The sequence below is a fragment of the Rhinolophus hipposideros genome (assembly GCF_964194185.1).
Source record: "Rhinolophus hipposideros genome assembly, chromosome: 7".
Classification (NCBI taxonomy): domain Eukaryota; kingdom Metazoa; phylum Chordata; class Mammalia; order Chiroptera; family Rhinolophidae; genus Rhinolophus; species Rhinolophus hipposideros.
Genome location: NC_138053.1, coordinates 51,225,434 through 51,245,377, shown reverse-complemented (window position 1 = coordinate 51,245,377; position 19,944 = coordinate 51,225,434). Strand labels below are relative to the sequence as shown.

Below are 19,944 nucleotides of genomic sequence, written 5' to 3'. Positions count from 1 at the left end.
TTGTGAACTGCCTGTCCTTGTGGGAGCAGTCATGCAAACACATTAAAATGGAGAAGACCTAAAATCCCAATAGCTAGAAAGAAAAATAAATACATGTTATTTCACAAATTACTCAGGAGCAGCCTTGAGCCTTCTGCTCTTGGAGATGATGGTTCTCTTCTGAGGGATCTCAAAATAAGCAGAGGCCAGAGCAAGGCACCTGTTTGTACCAAGATTCAAGTGTGTGGCCCATTATGAAAAGTTCATCCATTTTACAACCCCTGACCAGAATAATCCAGAGTCTCAGCTGCAGCAGCCATAGCACTTTTTCTAAGAAGACTCAGCAACTTCAAAATTTTACATCCTTACATGTTTTCATCCTGTTAAATTCCTAGGGAATAAACTATATAGAGGTGGTCATAATACAACAAATATCATTACAGTGACAGTTGCTATATTGTAATACTTCTCAGCCCTAGTGGATGACGCAGTTGTTTGAAGTGTTTCAGGACAAACAGCAGTACAACTGAAACACTGGGATAGCTCTGTGTACCATTTTTAATGTGCTTCAACCTGCATTGGTATATCCAGCTGCCAGCGAGCATTTTCATTTTTATTATAAGGTCAACTTTCAGAACGGTCTACTATTTTAAAAGAAAAAGGATCCAACTCAATTACCTCCCAAGTACAAACTGATAAGTAGAGAATTGTAGGACTGCCAATTATTTTGCAGAGTGGAATTTCAATCAGAAAGTGGGATTTGCCGGTTTTTGAAGTGGAAAATTGGCAGATCTGACCTCCTGGATAATTGCCTAGGAATTAAAAAAAAAAAAATTTTTTTTTTTTTTTTTTAAATAACACGAAGAGCTTGTCCTCATCCACAAGGGCATCTTTCTTTGTTGTCTTCCATGTGTTTTCAGACTTTTTCTTTAGAGGAAGATTTGAATTTGTGCCATTTTCAGTGTGAAGAAGTTCCACATTGGTTTAATGTACCAAAGCCCTGGTCATCTGGTTTGACGTGGGGCCTTCTTGTTGCAGGTCAATCCGGGCCACGAATCCCTCCGAGCACACGGTGATCCTTGCGGTGGTTTCACAAGCGTAAGCTCCCCTATCACAGCCCGTTGGAAATGGTCCTGTTCCTTCTGAAACATTTGTCTGATGTAATCCTGTTTTGGAGCTGGCAGAACAATAGGCATGACCTTGGCCCTGCAGTACCAACCTTAGATCTTGCTGTGGGGGTTTTCTTTGTTTTGCGAGGTTCTGGAAATACTTAGGTTTTTCTCTCTATCATGGCTATTTGCTGTTACCACATATTCGTACACCTCAGGAAAAGAAACTGGTTCCTCTTTATATGCTAGAAATGAATAGAAAGTCTGGGAAGGAGAAGGTCTGGAAGGAACATTGCTCCAGCTTATCTTTTTTGTTGGAAGAAAAGAGATGGGAGAATGCTTGGTTTTCACTTAAGGCAAACAAATGGTAGCATGAGAACAAAAGGGTGCCAAATCCACAGCAAGATAAGGGTTGTGTGGTTTATGTGCTGGGACAGTTACAGGGCGAGAAGCAGGACTAAGATGTATGTCAGTGTTGGAAGGCAGAAAAGAGGGATTGGGCTATAGGTACGAGACTGTGGGATGAGAAATTGCTCTGCCAGGTTTATTGTCTAAAATGGCCAGCACTTAGAATGAAAGATCTGGAAGGAAAAATGTTTTTGTACAAACTGCAATGGTTGGAATCTTTGCAAGTACCAAAATGTGTTGTAATTGCTTAATAGCTGTCATTAGCTTTGGGGAGAATAAGATCTTAATCGGGGCCTAGGTTCTACTGGACTTGGCACCAATGTGGCAAATGGCACAGATTCTGCAAGGTCGAAGCTGGCAGGCCAGCGATTCAGACTTTTGGTCTTTCCCCAAGCAATCCCAGCCCAAGGAGATTTGAAATACTCCATTCCAAAGCCATATTGGTACAGTGGGAAATCCTGGCTTCAAAGTCTTGGCCTAGCCAAAGACTTCTCCTTGCCCGATACTCCTTGAGTCTCCTGCTAGGAGCTGTGTTTCTTCACTCTGATACCTGCCATGGGCTGTGGGGCAAGGAAAGTGAAGAAACTGTCCCTATTGGTTCCTTACCACCCCGCCATCCTGGTGGGAGATGGGATCCCAAAAGGAATGAGTAAGTGGAACTGTGGTATGCAGTCAGCCTTCTTCAGCTGTCGGGCTTATATTTTGTCTTCTGGGGACTCAGATCTTCGAGTCTTGGACCTGAATTCCAGATGTGCACCAGGCCCCCAGCATTCTCCCCAAGCCTGGCTTACTCCATTGGCCTAAGAACAAAACACTCTTTTTTCCTACTCACATAGCAAAAATGTCTACTTGTCCTTGACAAGTTATAGTTTGCTATGCCTTGTTATTATTATTTTTCACCTTTCCCCCCGTTTTAATAAGATATTTTGTGTATCAAGGAGTAATAATGAAAACGAGTGTTGAGTTTGTGCCATTCCGCTTATGAAATAGAACATCATTAATACCTTTGGAACCCGTTTTGTGCCAGTCCTGATTTATTCGTCAACGAAGGTAGGGCCTTGAGTTCCTGAGGAGAAAGGGAGTTAGGGAAGACAGCTTCTCCCTGGGAGGGATGGGGGGTGAGGCAGAAATCAGCTACAGGTAACGCCACAAGTGAGCACTGGGACTTCTCTTACTGTTCTTCGTCTGCTCCTCCATCCAATCCCCTCCATTCCATCTTTCTACCCTGTGTTCCAAGGTGTATACTCCATGTTACTTGCTGGCTGTCTTAGGGAAAACTTTTCTCTCTCATAATGGAAACAGCCCAGCATGTCTTCATGGCAAGCTGACCCTCACTCCCACCTTCTACTCAAACTGAAGTTCTAAGACCCAACTGTAGACTCAGTATAGGAAACCTTCCCATGAAATAAGTGACAACATTCAAGTTTTGTTTTCTTCTTTTCTCACTTAGCATTCCTGATAGCACTTCTTTCCCATTTGGCCACGGGGTGCAGCAACCTATAAGGCCTGTTATAATATCTTCCTCACATTGAGAGTTGGACCCAGCTAGGTCTTGGGGTGGGAGTTGTGCTTTTAGAAAGTTTGGAGATGGCAAACAGGACAACTGTTTCTGGGATGAGCGTTGTACTTACCTTGTCCCTTTATGGGACTGCTCCTATACACTTGCTCCAACTCCCAAGGGCAGCCCAGAGTTGGAGAGGGCCCTCAAGGGTACCTATGAGAATGCTTTCAGACACACTGCTAGAGTTTTCGCCTTACTGTTTTATTATTTTTGCATCTGGAAGGCAGATGAGGGAGTCTGGGTCCTTGAATGCAGGTGTACCCCGTGAGCACATGCTGGTCAGGAAGCCAGTCTTGGAGCCAACGCCATGCTTGCCTCATTGCTCTCTCTCCGTGTCTCAGTGTGAGGAATCCTGATTTGTGTCTGTTGAGTGACCACATTTTCTGCTTTGCTGCAGATCGGGCGACCATGAAGAGGCCTCAGTCCTCCCTCTTCTGCATGCAGGCTTCAACAGGGTATGTAGAAGATGAGCCAGCACCTCCCTGGGGTGCAGGCATCTTACCCTTAGCTCTCCCACCACAGCGAAGGCAAACAGCCATGGATAACTGCTAAGGGAATTCCGCTCTGGGACTGGGAGGAAAGGAAAGGACAGGAAGTATCTATTCTTATGGGACGGTAATGAGCCACTGCTAGTCAAGCCTCTTTCCTTTTTCTCTCATATCTTCATATATCTTAGCTACAGATATGGAATGACATAAAAACACATCTTATTATATCAGGTCAAAATTCTGTAGTCCCAAAATATCTCACTTACATCAGTTGTCTAGTCAGATTCCTATGTGCATGTGATTATGCAGAGGTAAGCGCTGCGTCGGCACCCAGGGCTGCGTGGTCATTGGGGCCTGGCCAGAGCGTACACCCCAGGGACAGGCCCACGATGGCTATGGCATCCTGTGAATGTCAGCAAAGAAAAATTCTTTGAGGGACCACATGAATTAACACTGATACTCAACTTTGAAGATGAAGATTGATTACCCCAAGGAGACCTAACAGCAAGCTAAATAACTAGGCTTACCTGGTAGCTCCAGGTTTTTTTGACACGAGTAACATGAATCTCAAATAGATGACATGATACATCCTTTTCCCTCAAAAATTGGATGTTGCCTGTGCCTTGTGAATTATGAAAATTCCTTTGGGTGTTTTAAGTAATGGTGTATTGCTACGCCAGATTGAAAAGAAAAATAAATCTCTGTTGTAGACCATAGAGAAGCAGTAATTCCCCGTGAGCAAGGCTCTATATAATATTTAAGCAGCATAGGGGTTCACACATGTCATAGAAATGAATGCTTCTCGTTAGCAGTATCACTCACATAACTTTCTTCCTGTCCGTCATTGAGTCTCTCAAAGGCTGGCATTTGGTTCTGAAAACTGTTCTTATATGCTGGATCTTGATGAGAATGCATAAGACAACGCTTCTGAGCTCTGGAATGGAGAGTTGCAAGAAGAGAAGTGGAAGAAACCTTGTACCTGGCACTTCTTTACTTACAATGACCATTTCCTGAGAAGTAACCTGAAATGATTCACAGGTTTCACAGGTCTTCTGTTTCACATTGACCACCCCACTGCACCCAGCCCATTACTATCCGGGCGCAGGACCTCTCAGAGTACGAGGACATAGGGTGTCCTCACCCCTTGGAGCCTCATTCCTGAGAACAGCAATGACACACTGTAGGTGACGTTGATGAGGGCCCACAGAGGTGCCGTCAAGTGTCCTTTTCGGAATTCAGCTTCCAGTTCAGGGCTCCTCCCTCCAAGTGGTATAAAGTTTTTGTTTGGAGCAACCACCGCTTGTCTGGAGGCTGAGACTGCACATCTGCTTACAGAAAAGCTTAGAGGAAGCAACAAGCCCTCTTTGGGTGCAAAGGCAATTAAGTAAATTTAGGAAGGAAATTCCATTGTACCCTTTTTATTAGATTGGTGCAAAAGTAATTGCGGTTGAAAAGGTTAACAATAATTGCAAAAACCTCAATTACTTTTGCACCCACCTAATATGTGTTTTGTAACCTGTCCATGTTGCTCAGAAGATTTCATTTCCCTCTGTGGATTGGTGCTACTTTCTGCAGTCAGCCACGGTGCATAAAACCCTTGGTGGGAGCACGCAAAGCATGACCTGTCAGGGACACCTGGTATTTTTTCCGCGCTGGGTCTGATCAAGGCCTTTTGGCAGCCAGGTCAAGGTGCCCCCAAATAGTTTGGGCTCCTTCTGAAGGAAGCACACAGCACCTACAAAGACGTTCCCTCCTGAGTTACTGTGACACAAAATCAGTTGAGTCTGCTCTCCAGGTGGCTGGTGTCCTTATTTGGGCAAAATCTTGTCTTTGGCAACTCTCTACCAAGCACCCTTCCAAATATGCCAGCGATTCTGCCTTCCGTGAGGTTGGTTCCCATCTCTGAGTTGTTTTGATTGTATTAAATCATCTGCTGAAACTCAGCCCTGTGTTGCTAGCTAATTGGCCCGTGCTTCAGTCTGTGGGTCCCTGAGTAGGGATCCAGGAACAAATTGTACCATCAAATATTCCACAGCAACTCCACTTGCAGCCTCTGTAACTGGGTGTAAGTGGCCAACTGCGTGATGCTCAGTCCATTCTGAACGTTTTAGAAACCAATATCTTAGCAAAGGGCGATGGCAGCTGTTTTTATATCCACCTTTGGGTCGCTCTTTCTATCTGAAATGGTGCTTATTCAGTTGATCAGGTATTCACGGAATACTTACTATGTGTGGCACAGTTCCTTCCTGGACAGGCCTCCCTGGGGAGGAGGAAGTAGAGGCCTGAGATTTATTGTTTGTCCAGCTCTCTGCTAGGTGATTTACTTAATCCTCATGTACCGAGGAGAGATTGGAAACAGAGGCAACCAGCTCAGAATGACTAAATGGCTTGCCAGAGTTCGTACTCATAACAAAGTCAAAATGGAAATGCTTGGGATTTAACTCCAAACTCCATGCCACATCCAGTAAAGTAGCAGTCTTTCTCAAACTGTTTCACAGAACACTAGTGTTCCAAAATCTCCTAAGAGGTGTTCCGTGACAAAAGGCTTTTGTGGTCAAATAAGTTTGGGAAATCTGTGAAGACTGTGGTTTTCCTCCTCCCACCCCTGAAAATCCACAGTATTCATCAGCAGTATTGCACACGAGCATACTGAATGCCCTGAGAAGTCCTGTACTAAAGAAACCTGCTTAAATTTCTGGAAGTTTATGCCCAGGAATCTGCATTTTTAACCAAATGCCAGGTGATACTCAGCACATTGAAATTTGAAGACCACTGCTTTTAATTTTCATTCAGATTATTTCAAAGATATGGGTTAATCCCCCCCAAATAAGGAAGTGCACTCTTCCATTACCTTTAGTCTACAAAACACTAAGTGCCAATTATGTACAAACAGTTTCTGTGTTTCCCCGAAAATAAGACCTAACTGGAAAATAAGCCCTAGCATGATTTTTCAGGATGACATCCCCTGAACATAAGCCCTAATGCATCTTTTGGAGCAAAAATTAATATAAGACCCGGTCTTATTTTCGGGGAAACATGGTGTATGCACCAGTGTTTAGAAACCATCACCTACAGAAAGCTGTTTTTCACTACAATGGAAGTTCTTAGGAAACCTGAAGAAAAATAAAATATAAAAAAATTATTACTTGGATGTGAAAATATAGCATAAATACACACAGACATAATAAAAGCCTAAGGGAAATAAACCAAAATTAACATCTCCAGCTTATAACATTATCTCTAGCTTACTGCATTATCAGGGATTTAAAGGTTTTTTTCTTTGTATTTTTCTGTATTGTATACACTTTAAAACTAATGTGTATTACTTTTATAATTAGGTATAGACAACAAAAGTTTACTTTTAAAGCTTTTGTCTTAAAAAAAAAGAAAAATACCTGTCTAAATCTGTTTATCCCAACATTTTCAAAACTTATTTTATCACAGATTTTTTTTTTGTATCTTAAGAAGCATCAGCTAACAATGCTCAGAGCTGTTATAGGCTGATTATAATCTTCACCGGTCCAGAAGCTCAACCTGAACCTGAACCTAACCATGTTGAGCTTTGCTTTGGGAAAAAAAACAAAAAAACAAAAACAGGAAAGTATTTCCCTTCTGTGGGTGTTCACGGCTTCCCCCTTTTTCTTGAGCCCTACCCAGCTTCCACCTGGAATAGTGCGGACCAGTAGCACAGGGAAAGTCAGGGGGCTTCAAAGGTATTCCCCAAAGAGAAGCCATCCACGCTAGATACGGGGAAGTGTATATGTGTGAGTGTCAGAGAGACAGACAGACATACACACATAGTAGCTACTCAGAAGATGAGGAAGGAAGCAAAGGACCTCTTCCCTGGAAAGAGGTCATTCGTAACATGGCACACACCAAATATGTCCAGTGTTGGGTTTTAGGAGACTTTTAAGCACAGGTGTTTCAGTAATTAACAACATTGTGTGTTTATTTTCCTGTCAGCACGCATAATTAAGTTTTCCCCTTTGTTAGAAAGGGAGTTAAGCATACAAGATTACCTGCTCTGTTTTTTCTCATATGTTTAAACAAGCATTGCGAACACCTTGACAGACTGCTTTTACTTCGTCTCATTTTACCTATTAGTTCTCTTATGTAACAGTTACCTGGGTAGGAAAAATTGTTAAGCTTTCTTTATTTGACTCTTTAAGAAGTAATTGTATATGTCTTATGTGTTATCTTTGCTTTCTTTTCAGAGATTTATGGAGAATAACAGCATAATTGCTTGCTATAATGAACTGATTCAAATAGAACATGGGGAAGTTCGCTCACAGTTCAAATTACGGTATGTAGCCAAATAAGAGGGGGCATGAGGTTAACAATTCTGTAGAAAAGCTTGTCTGTCATCAGGTTGCTATTCACAGGTTCCTGGCTGAGTCACAGGGATTTTGAAGCCGTTAAACAAATAATGGTAGCGGGTACACGGCAGATTCCTTTGATATAATGAAATAAATTAGAAGCATTTCTCCTTTTGACAATATTTTCCACTATTTACAGCAGTTTTAAAATTATACCCAAGCAAAAGTGCTGTTTAATTTTTGTGCAATTAGATAGAGATTAAGAATAGCCTTTGAGAATTACTTTCTACTTACTACTTTCAACATTTATACATTCCTCCATGGGTTGTTATGGATAGGGGCAAACCAGTGGGCATATTTATTATGCTAACCATAATAATTGCTATATAACCACGATAGCAATTTCATTATGGCCTGAGTGCACGACATTTTTTCAAGAAACTGATTTTAAGTCTAAACAGGTATCTAGTGCTCTAAGAGCAGGTCTCTCCCTGGTGCTCACTTCTGGAATAGGATTGTCTGAGGGTATGGTCAGAACTATGGGGTGATGGGACTTTCTACTTCTGGGACATCTTGGAATATCAGGATCCTAGCTCATGCCTGGTTTTGCTCATGCTCCATGCCAGCATTTTCTCAGGACCCTGATTTTTTCAACCCGCCCCCTTGAGCAGAGAGAGATCAGAGGACAGAGAAGGCTCTACCCAACTTACGGCCCCTGGGAGGCCTTTCCCAGTAGCTCCAGGCAGTAGGATGCTAGAAGGTCCCAGCCTGGCTTCTCTCTCTGGCCAATTGCAAGGTCAGGATGGTTTCAGGCTTAGCAAAAATTAAATAAGATAGCATCTCACTGTAATGATTAAACTTCTTATCTTGATTACTTAATTTGCATTCAAAGGGGACCAAACCCTTTTTAAACTTAATTTTTCTCTGCTATCCTCTGTCCCATGGAAGCAAAATGGGTTGGCATAAACCCACAGAAGCAGGTTCTTCTGGGGTTCCCCTGGTCAGGGAAGGTTTTTTTGTTTGTTCATTTGTTTTTGTGGATAGAGAGCTTTAAGAAATAAAGTGTGGGAATAAACACTTTCTTATGTGAGAAAGTATCTAAAAAGAATCTCAAACAGTGGAAATTGAGGTATTTTAACAGTCTTTGGTGAGTAATATTACCAAAGATTTTTGAATAAGTTAAATCCCTCAGTTTCTTTGTATCCACATATTTATTAGCCTCAGAACTTAATAGAATTTTTCAAGAAAACCACATTGCCTTTACTTCGGAAATTTATGATTTTTAATATTTGTACATTAATTGTTTTCATTCTTGGGAATCTCGACTGTTTTAATTGAAGGTAAAAAGACTATAAATTTTTTAGATGTTTTCACAATGAATAGAATTTTAAAAAGAGGGATTTCATTTTGGTGTAAATATTTTACTGTGTATTATCTACAACAAAAATGAACAGATGCCTTATTGCTTTGATAGGTAATTCCCTCCTTTTATTTTAAATAATTGTCTGAGTTTTCTTAGGAAACAGTAAATGTGATAGCACATGTAAGATGTCAAAGGTGCCTGGTCCCCGGTGAGCAGGTGAAGGCAGGTCTGGCAATTGGATAGCAACATCCCCCGCTGGCATGGTGGGCTTAAAGAAAGGGCTTCAGGTTATTGTTAGGCTGGTGAACTCCCCTTAGAGCCAGGGCACTGAAAACTTTTCAGGGTCTCATCAGATTCAGAACTTGGCAAGTTTCTAAGTACCTAACACTATATAAGTTCCATAACGTCTCACCCCTCACTGACTAGAGTTGGACCCATTATAGAGGTCATAGTGAGAAGGCTCAATTTTTTAATACAAATCAGTGTGAAGTTGGTGCATGACTCAGGCAGGCAGTGGCCCCAGGAAGGGGGGTTTGCACAGAATCCTGATTCCCCTTACCTTCCACACCAGCTTAAGCTTTGCTGGTAAAGAACCTCTCTTCCCAGTCAAGAGCAACCAGCATGAGAGCAGCTCCTGCAGGGATGGGGGTTGGTGGGCAGGTTAGAGTTCTGTGTAGGACAAGGCCAGACGAGGGCTAAGTGATCGGTTTCTTCTGTTGCTTTTTAGCTGGTTCTGTCTCAACCTTCTCCAAGTTCCTTCCCTTTTTTTGAAGGAGTAAGGTGTTTGTGCCTGATTTGACTCTCTCTGAGCATACAAGATCTGGGACCAGCAGGGGTGGGGCAGTGGCAAATGGTGACCCCATATCATGACTGTCCCCAGCTCCTTAGGGCCATCAAGGACCTCTAAAGCCTCTACCTGTACCCCAGCGGTAGGCAGGCAACTCTGTCGCTTGCTGTAGACTGGGAAAATGAACCTCTTTATTACACAATGCAGAACAATTATAGTCTAATTACATAATACTTTCGCCTGCAATTCCGCCCCCAGCTGCAGCTAAATATGTGACATTACTAGCATTTTGCAAGGACAATCTGTAGTGCAAGGATGATTGTTGAATGTTGAAGGTAGATACTTCTGCCCAGGTTTTCATGTATGGTAACCATATTAACCAAGAGAAAGAAAAGATCGTGTGATGAAACAAAAACTATCTAATTTTAAAATTCCAGTACATAGAATAACTTTTAAAGATAGAAGACGTAAACCTTTTTCGTGTGTGCGTTTGATGAATTACTTTGTTGAACAGAAGAATTCATGAAATGGGGAGAGCCTAGAAATGTGGGTTAAATGATGACCATTTATCTCTTCTAATATTCTTATGCTTCTGTATTATGAAAAGAACTATGTTATCCAAAATCAGATAAGATTTAGCTACTTGTTGGGGTTTACACTGATCAGTTTATACTAACACAATACCAGCTAGTGTGTCGCCATTAGTCAGTCTGATATCTGTTATCCATGACTTACACCCAAATCACCATGTTTATTTTACTCCAAACCTTAAGAAGGCAGTAGTCCTCAATTTTAGAAAGAATCCGTTTCTGATCGGGAAAACTTCATATTCATTGGAACGCTACATCTCTCAGAATTAAGAAATGTTTACAGCGTGCTTATCATGTGGGCACTGAATGACAGCCATTGTGTCACAGAAGGAGAAGCCCAACCGTCAAGGCTTAGAGTAAGGGGCCCCTACTGCATTATCGCCCAGGAATGGTGCTGCCCAGCAGCAACTCCATGAGCCCCTCCTGCCTCCACTCCTCCCGCTTACGCCTCCCAGCAGACTCCCACTGGCGTGTGGATTTGTGTTTAGAATCTTCTCTCTACAAACCACCACCTTGCCCAGCTCTCCCCTGGTTCCAGGCAGCCTCAGTGTGTGTGTGTGTGTGTGTGTGTGTGTGTGTGTGTGTGTGTGTGTGTGTGTGTTTTGTTTGAGTAGATTCTAGAATCCCTTTGGAAAGGACACAGGAGATCCTATAATCCAACCACCCCAGCCACAGATGACAGAGGAAAACACCGAGAGCCAGGGAGACTTGACACGATCAGCTACCATGTTGGTCCCCACGCTGGAGTAGAATCCAGGTGTCCTGCTTTTCAGCTGATACACTCTGCACCCCACCAGACCACTGTGCCTTTGTAGGCTTTATACCCAGACTCCTTTAGTACTTGCCTTTCCTTCTGGACCTTCCAGGGTCCTTAAGAAGGTGGGGGAAATGGATACATCGCTTGCATTTCAAGGGTTTCCATACCGAAAGTTACCTTTCCTTACACTGCTTTTTCCAATTTTCCAACTTCTCAACCTGAAGGATACGTTTGAGGACCAGAGTTACAAGGTTCCCAAGAACAGAAAATGAACAAAGCTAGGGTTCTTCTGCATGAAGATTATTAATAATTAATACAAGCAATTAAATTCCCAAACTCTAGGAACATGATTCAAGTTGATTACCTCATTTTGCTGCAGGTTTATTTAAATAGAACCATGAACCAAATTGGTTTAAAGCCTAGATCTAAACATTGCAGTCCCGTAATGTTAGTCACTGGGGGAAAATAGTCTGCTGGTGCCACCAATATCCTTTCACTTCAACTGTTGATGAGAATTTGATTGTCCCATTGGGCATTATATTTATTGAAGATTTTATGCTTTGTGGATAATCATACAATGAATGTTTAATAGATAAATTTTGGAGATCAGAGCAACGATCTGGTATAAAGGCAACCTCTTGAATTCACAAAAACAAGAATACTCTGAAGTATCTGTTTACATACTTAGTTGAGACACACAGGTACTTTAAGAAAAATACTTGGGCAAAAGAGGAATTTATCATTTGATAAAATGTGTTAGAGCTTTAATTATCCAGCTCTCAGCGTTAAGGAATTAGCCCACAGAGAGTATGCTTTTGCACGTCTAACTTCTGGAAGACAGGGAACACTTTTCTGTGATGCCAGGATCTGCACCAGGTACCTGGGAAATAATTCTGGCAAGACTAGCTCTCAGTTGCCTCTTAATGAGAAGCAATGCAGCAACGGCTATGGTAACAATTTTAAAGTTTCCTTTTATTCTTTTTTATTTTATTTTAAAGGATCACATATACAAATGCAGAGATGCTAGTAGGATAATTTAAATTAGGTAGCTTGGAGCAATTTAAATAAGAAAACATCAGGAATCTCAGTTAAGTTAGGTTTATGTTCTCCTCTGCTCACTCATATCATAATTACTTATTTTACTTACCTTCCCACACTGGTCCCTTAATCTCTGAAACTATAGGAACACTGTCCTTCATCCGGCTAACATCTTTCACTTCCCCGTGCACGTTACCTTGCTATTATTGCTCTGATATTTCAAACATAATTATGAGAAAAGATAGGTCATTTTTCACTTTTTATCAACAGACTTTGAAAGCCTTAGAAACAAAGAAATGTTACTCTGGGGTCTTACTAATAACAACAAGTACCTTGTGTTGAATTCTTAAGCACTTTGAGAAATGCCTCACATAAACTATCTCTTTTGATTCATGTAACAACCTGTAAAAAGTGTGTTATTTACCTCATTTTGATAGATGAGGTAACTGAGGGCCAGCGAAGATAAAAAGTTGTCCAAGGTCCCATAACTGGCAAAATATGGAACCAGATTTTACCCAGTTTGTTCTGCCCTATCCCTTGGAAATAGTTCAACACAGGATGGCAAAGTTAGATGCCGTTATGAGTGGAAAAAACAAATTACCTTTTAAGAGTTTGTTTTGTAAGAAGAAACATCATTCCAGTAAATCAACATCTTTTTTGTAATGTGTAGGAAAGCCTTCACTGGGATTCTTTAAACAGCCAGTACAAATAACAGGGCTCTAGGAACTAGGTACATACCTCCTGTTAGATAGTAAATTACATACTGTATCTGGAGTTCTGTAGCTTTGGAAGACAGTTACAATTCTATCCAAGAAACTGAGAAATTGAAATGATTTCAAATATTCCAGATATACAGCGAAAGTCACCAAGAAAAGTGCCCACCTGCTCAGCTATACAGTTATCTAGACGTGGTGGTGGGGGGGGAGGGATTCCTGCCTGCCATATTTCCTTCATCATGCCAGTGGGTGTGGTTAAAAGCAAAGTACTATAAAGACTTGTTTATCGGCGATCATGAGAGAAAGGGGAAAAAAGTTTGTGTGTATTACAAAAGGCTAGAATACCTTAGATCCAATCTGGGCGTAAGTAGGTTTTCTTAATTGATAGGGACTTGACTTCTCCATGACCACAGTGAGAATGAAACAGAATGACATCACTGGCCTAGAACACAGGGGACCTAGAAGACTGTCCTTGCACCTTTGTTCCTTTGTGTCCGTATTAAGGTTTCATTCAGTATATGCGTATGTAGTTCTTATCATGATTCATGAAGATTTTGTTGGTTACAGTTCTTGTCTTTGTATCGTATGTATGGAAATATATACTGTTTATTCATTTAGTTGGAAAAGCTAGGTTTTTTTTTCTTTTCTCAAAGCAATATCAGAAGGTATATGGTTTTAATGACTCTGAGGAACTGTTTACTTTGATAAATTAACAGATGAAACACTTGTGGTTTTATAGCAGAACTAACATCAATCTTTTGCAACTTTCAGGGCTTGTAATTCAGTGTTTACAGCATTAGACCACTGTCATGAAGCCATAGAAATAACAAGCGATGACCATGTGATTCAGGTACAGAGACAATTTTTATTTTTAGATGTCAAAATGGAACCTTTCAATTTTGAACCACTCTTTTTCAAGTACTTTCCCCATAATTCTCAAATTTCAGCATGTTTTGTTTGGAGAAAGGAACATCAAAGCATGCAAATAAAACTGATAATCTTATAAGCTAAAAATTAACTATTCAATAAGAATAAAAAATTATTCAGATTAGAGCCTGTGATTTCTTTGATGGTGGGGTAAATTCTTTGGCCCATCTGTGATGATAGCATTTATACAGAAGTATGTCAGAATTGTAGACTAAACGCTTCTAAATGCCGAGGGGAACAAAATATTTTCAAGGGTCCTTACTTATTTGCCTATAGTTGGCATTCTAATTATAAAGCACTCTTATATATAACACTAAAGGCATCTTTCTAAGGAAATATTCATAGTAGACAAAACTTTGTTGAAATAGCCTTCTTATTATACTTTTTGGAAAGAAAAGCATTGATACTTAAAACAAAGGCTCTGAAATGTAGACTTTGCACAGACGGGTACTGGCCTGCCTACAGTTGGTTTGCATAGTGACACTGAGTGTGAGGGGTACTTGCTATCATCAGTAGAGACCAGCAGTGGTCAACACAGCGGCCCCATGACAGACAGAGCCCCACCTTCGCTGTCCTGCAACACCCCACACCGCACACACAGACCCACCCTGCTCTCATATGGGACCTTTAACATCAGTGTCCCAATATGCCCCGGCCCTGTCATCTACACACTCACAAGGTTATCTCATTTCCACTCAGCAAGCCCATGAAAGAGACATAAGTGCCCCGTGGTACAGATGGGGAGGCGGAGGCCCGTCAAGGTCAAGGAACTTACCCCAGGAAAGGCCCGCTAATCAGTATTGGATCCAAAATATGTAGCCATGGCTTTCCCACTCCAAAGCCTTCCTACCTGTTTGTCCGTATTTATAGAATTTGTTTTTTCTGGCTGCTCCTTGAAATGGATCTGAAATCTTTCTCATATTGCTACCAATTGCTGGCCCACCTGGACCGCAGAGAAACCAGATATGTTTCTGGTACAGACCAAGCACAAATCCCACATCTCCCCCACCTATATCCAGACTTGAACCATCAATTCTCTTCATGGAACACATTTGCTTTGTGCCTCCCTCTTGTACAGTGGGCAGCCGGGTGCTGGTTACAGTAATGAGGAGAAGGGGCTCCCTTTTCTCTACTCGCCTTCCCCACATGTAATCTAACAGATGATGCCTTTCACAGGGAACAGAGTCCGTCATTGTAAAATGAGCAACTGGTGCTTAGGAACCCTGTATCTCGGGAAGAGGAAAACAGGGAAGCTGTCACATGCTATTCATCACTTCCCAGCCTGTTCCATGAACAGGAGCAAATGGGCTGAGGATGGTGGACGCTGCACTGAAAGGGAAACTATACTGACTGTAGTTTTTCTCTGGGGGAACGTTTTCGGCCCCTTTGAAAACCTACCAGCTATCTGAATATGTTATAAAACCAGAGCAAGGAGGAAAAAGTTGAATAGAGGATGTTATATGTAAAGGGGAAATTTAAATGACCTTTGTGCTATAGATTTCGACCTGAGTCATCGTGGATGGGCTATTCCAACACGTTCCTCCGTGTCCCAGGAAGCATTCCTCCAGGGCACACAGCGTCCCTGCACTGACCTGTAACTACTTACTTCCTGTTCATAGTATGTCAACCCAGCCTTCGAAAGGATGATGGGCTACCACAAGGGTGAACTCCTGGGGAAAGAACTCGCCGAGCTGCCCAAAAGCGACAAGAACCGGGCAGACCTCCTGGACACCATCAATACGTGCATCAAGAAAGGCAAGGTGGGTGAAACACACAAAACAAATCTTCAAATCCCTGTCCAGTACATTCTCCTTTTTTGTGAATTTCTGGGTCAGGTCTTTCAGAGTGGCTTCTTTAACACCATTATGTAATACTTAAATGAAAAATCTTTTATGTTTGCAAAATGAGTTAATTTTTTTGTGAATTTTGGATATTAAATGAATCTGGTACTTATCATGACGTAGAACTTGGTGATTTTTTATAAGGAAATTTCCTTCTTGGCATGCATATATCCCACTTGTTGTTGCTAGAATATCATTCCTGTTTCTGAGCAGAGTTCGACTTCATAGAGCTGTTATGTGTTGTTTGTTTTTTTTTAGCTTATCCAGTGTTTGGAGGACTAGAAGTATTTTATATCAATATTTATACGGAGGCCCAGTTTTCAGTCTTCCTTTTTCTGTTCTCTTTACTCATCACAGTTCAGTAGAAATGGACTGCTCGTGTCTCCCCAACATATCAGCTTGTCAGTGGCCCCCCCTTTGCTGCAGTAGCACTCTTCCCTGAAGCCCTCCTCCCCGCCGCACTCCACAGGAGCATGGCTCCTGTAACTGGAACTACCTCTGCATTTTCTTTTAAGCATTCAGTGTGTTCTCACATATTCTTTCTTTCTTTTATCTTGCTTTGTCTGATGTGAGATAGTTAGATTAAGTATTATATTTATTTAATGGAGGGCCAGTTTGCAGGAATAAAATAAGGTTGGATTATATATGTTGGCCAAAGTTAATTTTAAAAATTGGGTAAATGAGACTTATAAGGAAACAGAAGGTTGTCAAGTACTCTAAAAAACAGCCAAAGAATACTGCCACACATCTGGTGACCCCAGTCTGCATACCAGTTAGCCACCTGGTGTGGGAGAGGGTAGGAAAAGGCTGCAGAGAAAAGGCTCAGGTTCTGGTTTAAGCACCCCCTCTCAGCCACTGTGGAGGTGCCGCAGGCTCCCCGTTGAGGACACCAGGCTCTTCATCCAGCCAGTCCCCCAGGGTCCAGAGAGAGCAGGAATCTTCACACTTCCCTTTGCCTCTTCTGGAAACTGCCAGGAGCCAGACTAACCCTCAGAACTCTTGGCTGGAGGCCCCATAGGATAATAGAAAGATGACGGGGCTCCTAGGTGAGTGAAAAGGTACGAATTTATAACCACATCCTCCGCTTTTTAATGTGGGCAAATAAGTTAGAATCTCTAAGCCTCAGTTTACCCATCTGTAAATTAAGGATGATAATATCAAGCTCTCAGGTTGTTGTGAAGGTTTTGAGAAAGACCTCAGAAGAATTCCTTGACCTGGTGCCACGACACCCATAGGACTGAAAGCAGGAATTCCACACACTGGTCAAGTGTCCTGAGACCTCGAAGGGGCAGCCTGGGGATGGACATATTGGTCTTGTGGTCTTTGTGCATTGTGACCTTGAGCCCTACGTAGTGAGCGGGTGTAACAATCAAGTGGTGTTTTGTGGAATGTAACAAAAGCATGTGGGAACTTGATTGCTCAACTTGATAAGACGCACTGAAGGAGCAGACCTCAGCTGTCACAGAAGGATTTTAACATCTCTCTTTGTCCATGTAGGAGTGGCAGGGGATTTACTATGCCAGACGGAAATCTGGGGACAGCATCCAACAGCATGTGAAGATCACCCCAGTGATTGGCCAAGGAGGGTAAGAGCAAATTCTTGAACTCTCTTAGTTGAAGGGCCCATGTAAGCATTGGATGTGCATATTGAAAAACCAGCGTAAGCATTAGACCCACAATTAAAGTAGCGTTGGGTTGCACTTTATAGTATATACCAAGTATATACATTCATGTAGCCAGCAACAACCCCCACATGTTACTTTCCTTCCCACTCTCTTCTCCTGAGTATGGGCTTTATGAAACATCACCCCAACTGCCCACCTCCACCTGACTGTCAGTGGTTCCATTTTCCCCACTGCTCTCTGAAGGAGCTCAGTTTCTAGGCCTTCCCCCTTCATCACAATGACAACAAAGCAACTGGGAGCCGACCTTTTCTCCTTGAGGTATCAGCTCTGGGCTGGCTCTCTCCAGGCCAGCTTGGCGCTCGCTCCACAAAGGGGAGAGAGCCCTGGATGTCATGGTTATGGAGAGAAAGGTGTTTCTGATCGAAAGTAGAGGTGATCTGATTCCATTTAATCTTGGATTATCAGAAAAGCCTAGTCATTTGTGGAGAGATAAGGCAAACATGTAATCCCTTTTCCTTCTCCCAGTTAAGTTTTGTGGGAAGGTTTATGAAGCCAAAACAGTACAACACTGAGGAGCCTTTGTAAACCACCCTGAAGGTCAACACCAGCTTCATAGTACGGGTTTATAAGGGATGCATGCTGTTGTGTGAAGTTTTGGAAAATGTGGCAGTTATGCCAATAGCCAGAAGAGGAGAGTCCTGCCTGTGATTCTTATGACTACCCAGGTTCCTTGCAAATTGTTGCGTGGTCAGAAAATGAGACATTCCATCAAGTCAGCAAAGTGTCTGTAGGTTGTTTCTCCTCCAATTTTACTTATTTTGGTTAGTTTTGAAATTGTTCCCCCTCAGTGCAGAGACCACCATCTTGTATTTCCTGCCACTGTGCTTCAGTCGGGGGGAGGGGGGCACTGGCAGGCCCTGACCGAGGGTTATGAGCCTAGAGAGACGCCTCCCAGACCCTTCCCCTGAGCGCAGGGGCCTCAGCGTGGCCATTCCCATCAGTGGTTAGTGCTCAGAGGCCACAATGACTGGCCTGCTGTTATCATCCTTAGACCATCTTCTCAGAAAATTTACGCTAAGATTCACTTTGTGTGTGTGACCAGAATTATTAGGTAACCAAGGCAGAGGAGACACACTATTTCTGGGTAATGTCTCGGAATGAATTTTTCTGATCGTTCAGATTTTACAGATAAGAGAGAGACGTTCTTTTGCCTAGACACAGTGTTATGCCCACTCCCCCACACCCAGTTGCAGGCGGTGAGCTATCAGAGGAAATTCTTATTAAAAGTAGGGGAATTTTACCTCTTCCTGTTCGGTGAAGCTCATTACAGGATAACCAGAATTTTCTATGCTCTGCTCAGCATCCTCCAGAGAACACTGAACCAAAGAGAGAAAGACAGAGCCAAAGAGAGACAAAACACAGGGAGGAGACTCATTACTATACAATCTACCATAGGCCTCTGGAATTCCTGGCTTCACTCTCAGTAGAAAATCTACCTTGAGCTGAATTTTGTGCAGCGCTGAGGCACCTATAGTCTTTTCCTGGTCTCCTTTGTGGTAATGAGCAAGACCACAGGCTGTTGTGGGATTCTGGCCATGACCTTAAAGTAAGAGGCTTTTTTTCTGCCATCTGAAAAATGCAATCGTTATGATGACCATACTGTAAAATAATACGGAATGTTAAATATAAAAATAGCAGCTATGAAATTTGGTCATTGTCCAGATGAGTCTTTTGCTTTTTATATAAGCTATAAAATTATAAGCATCAGCAGAATTAAAGCCAATTTTGTCTGGAGTAGTATTTCATCCTATCACTGAAAGATATTGAGGAGCCAAGCTTCAAGAGACGGTAAAAAATGAAATACCCATTAGCAAAGTGTTTCCGAGCTGGCTGTGATTAAAAGGGAAGCCCAGTTTCGGAAGGCACATGTGGGCTGCGTGTGAAAATGCATTTTCTGTCGATTGGGTTTCATCTGAATTTTAAATCTGCCCTAGAATAGACCCTGGAGTTTCTGTTGATGTTTTCATTTGCTAATTTGTTGAATTATCTCATATCTTACTCACTAATAACTGATTATTTATATTATTAGGAAAATTAGGCATTTTGTCTCCCTCAAGAAACTGTGTTGTGCCACTGACAATAATAAGCAGGTACGGTATTCCGTTTGCTTCACTTGCTTTGTCTGCTTGACCATGCGTTACATTCTCACCACTGTTCTCTGCTTGTCTTTCTCCATGTCTTATTGTTGTTGCCAATTAAGAAGGTTTGTAACAAAATTAGGCTCCTTTGACAAATAAAACAAAAATTCCCCTGCCAGCCTGTGCTACTGTCTTAGTAAAGCATATCAGATATGATTTAGCTTGTGGCTGTGCAACTCGAAACTAATATATTTTATGGGAGCATAAAATTCTTCCTCCAAATAAAAAATGTTCTGTTTTT

General features: G+C 42.0%; 1 protein-coding gene across 4 annotated transcripts in view; it reads left to right on the top strand.

The window, feature by feature from the left end:
• PDE8B (phosphodiesterase 8B) overlaps positions 1–19,944 on the top strand; it is a 239,584-nt gene that overhangs the window by 144,241 nt on the left and 75,399 nt on the right. For all 4 annotated transcript variants that reach the window (XM_081053191.1, XM_081053189.1, XM_081053192.1 and 1 more), the window contains 7 exons: positions 1,018–1,077; positions 3,455–3,512; positions 7,760–7,848; positions 13,884–13,962; positions 15,659–15,799; positions 17,378–17,466; positions 19,595–19,655. In XM_081053191.1, the coding sequence (XP_080909317.1) occupies positions 1,018–1,077; positions 3,455–3,512; positions 7,760–7,848; positions 13,884–13,962; positions 15,659–15,799; positions 17,378–17,466; positions 19,595–19,655 (577 nt within the window). The remainder of the gene's footprint in view (positions 1–1,017; positions 1,078–3,454; positions 3,513–7,759; positions 7,849–13,883; positions 13,963–15,658; positions 15,800–17,377; positions 17,467–19,594; positions 19,656–19,944) is intronic.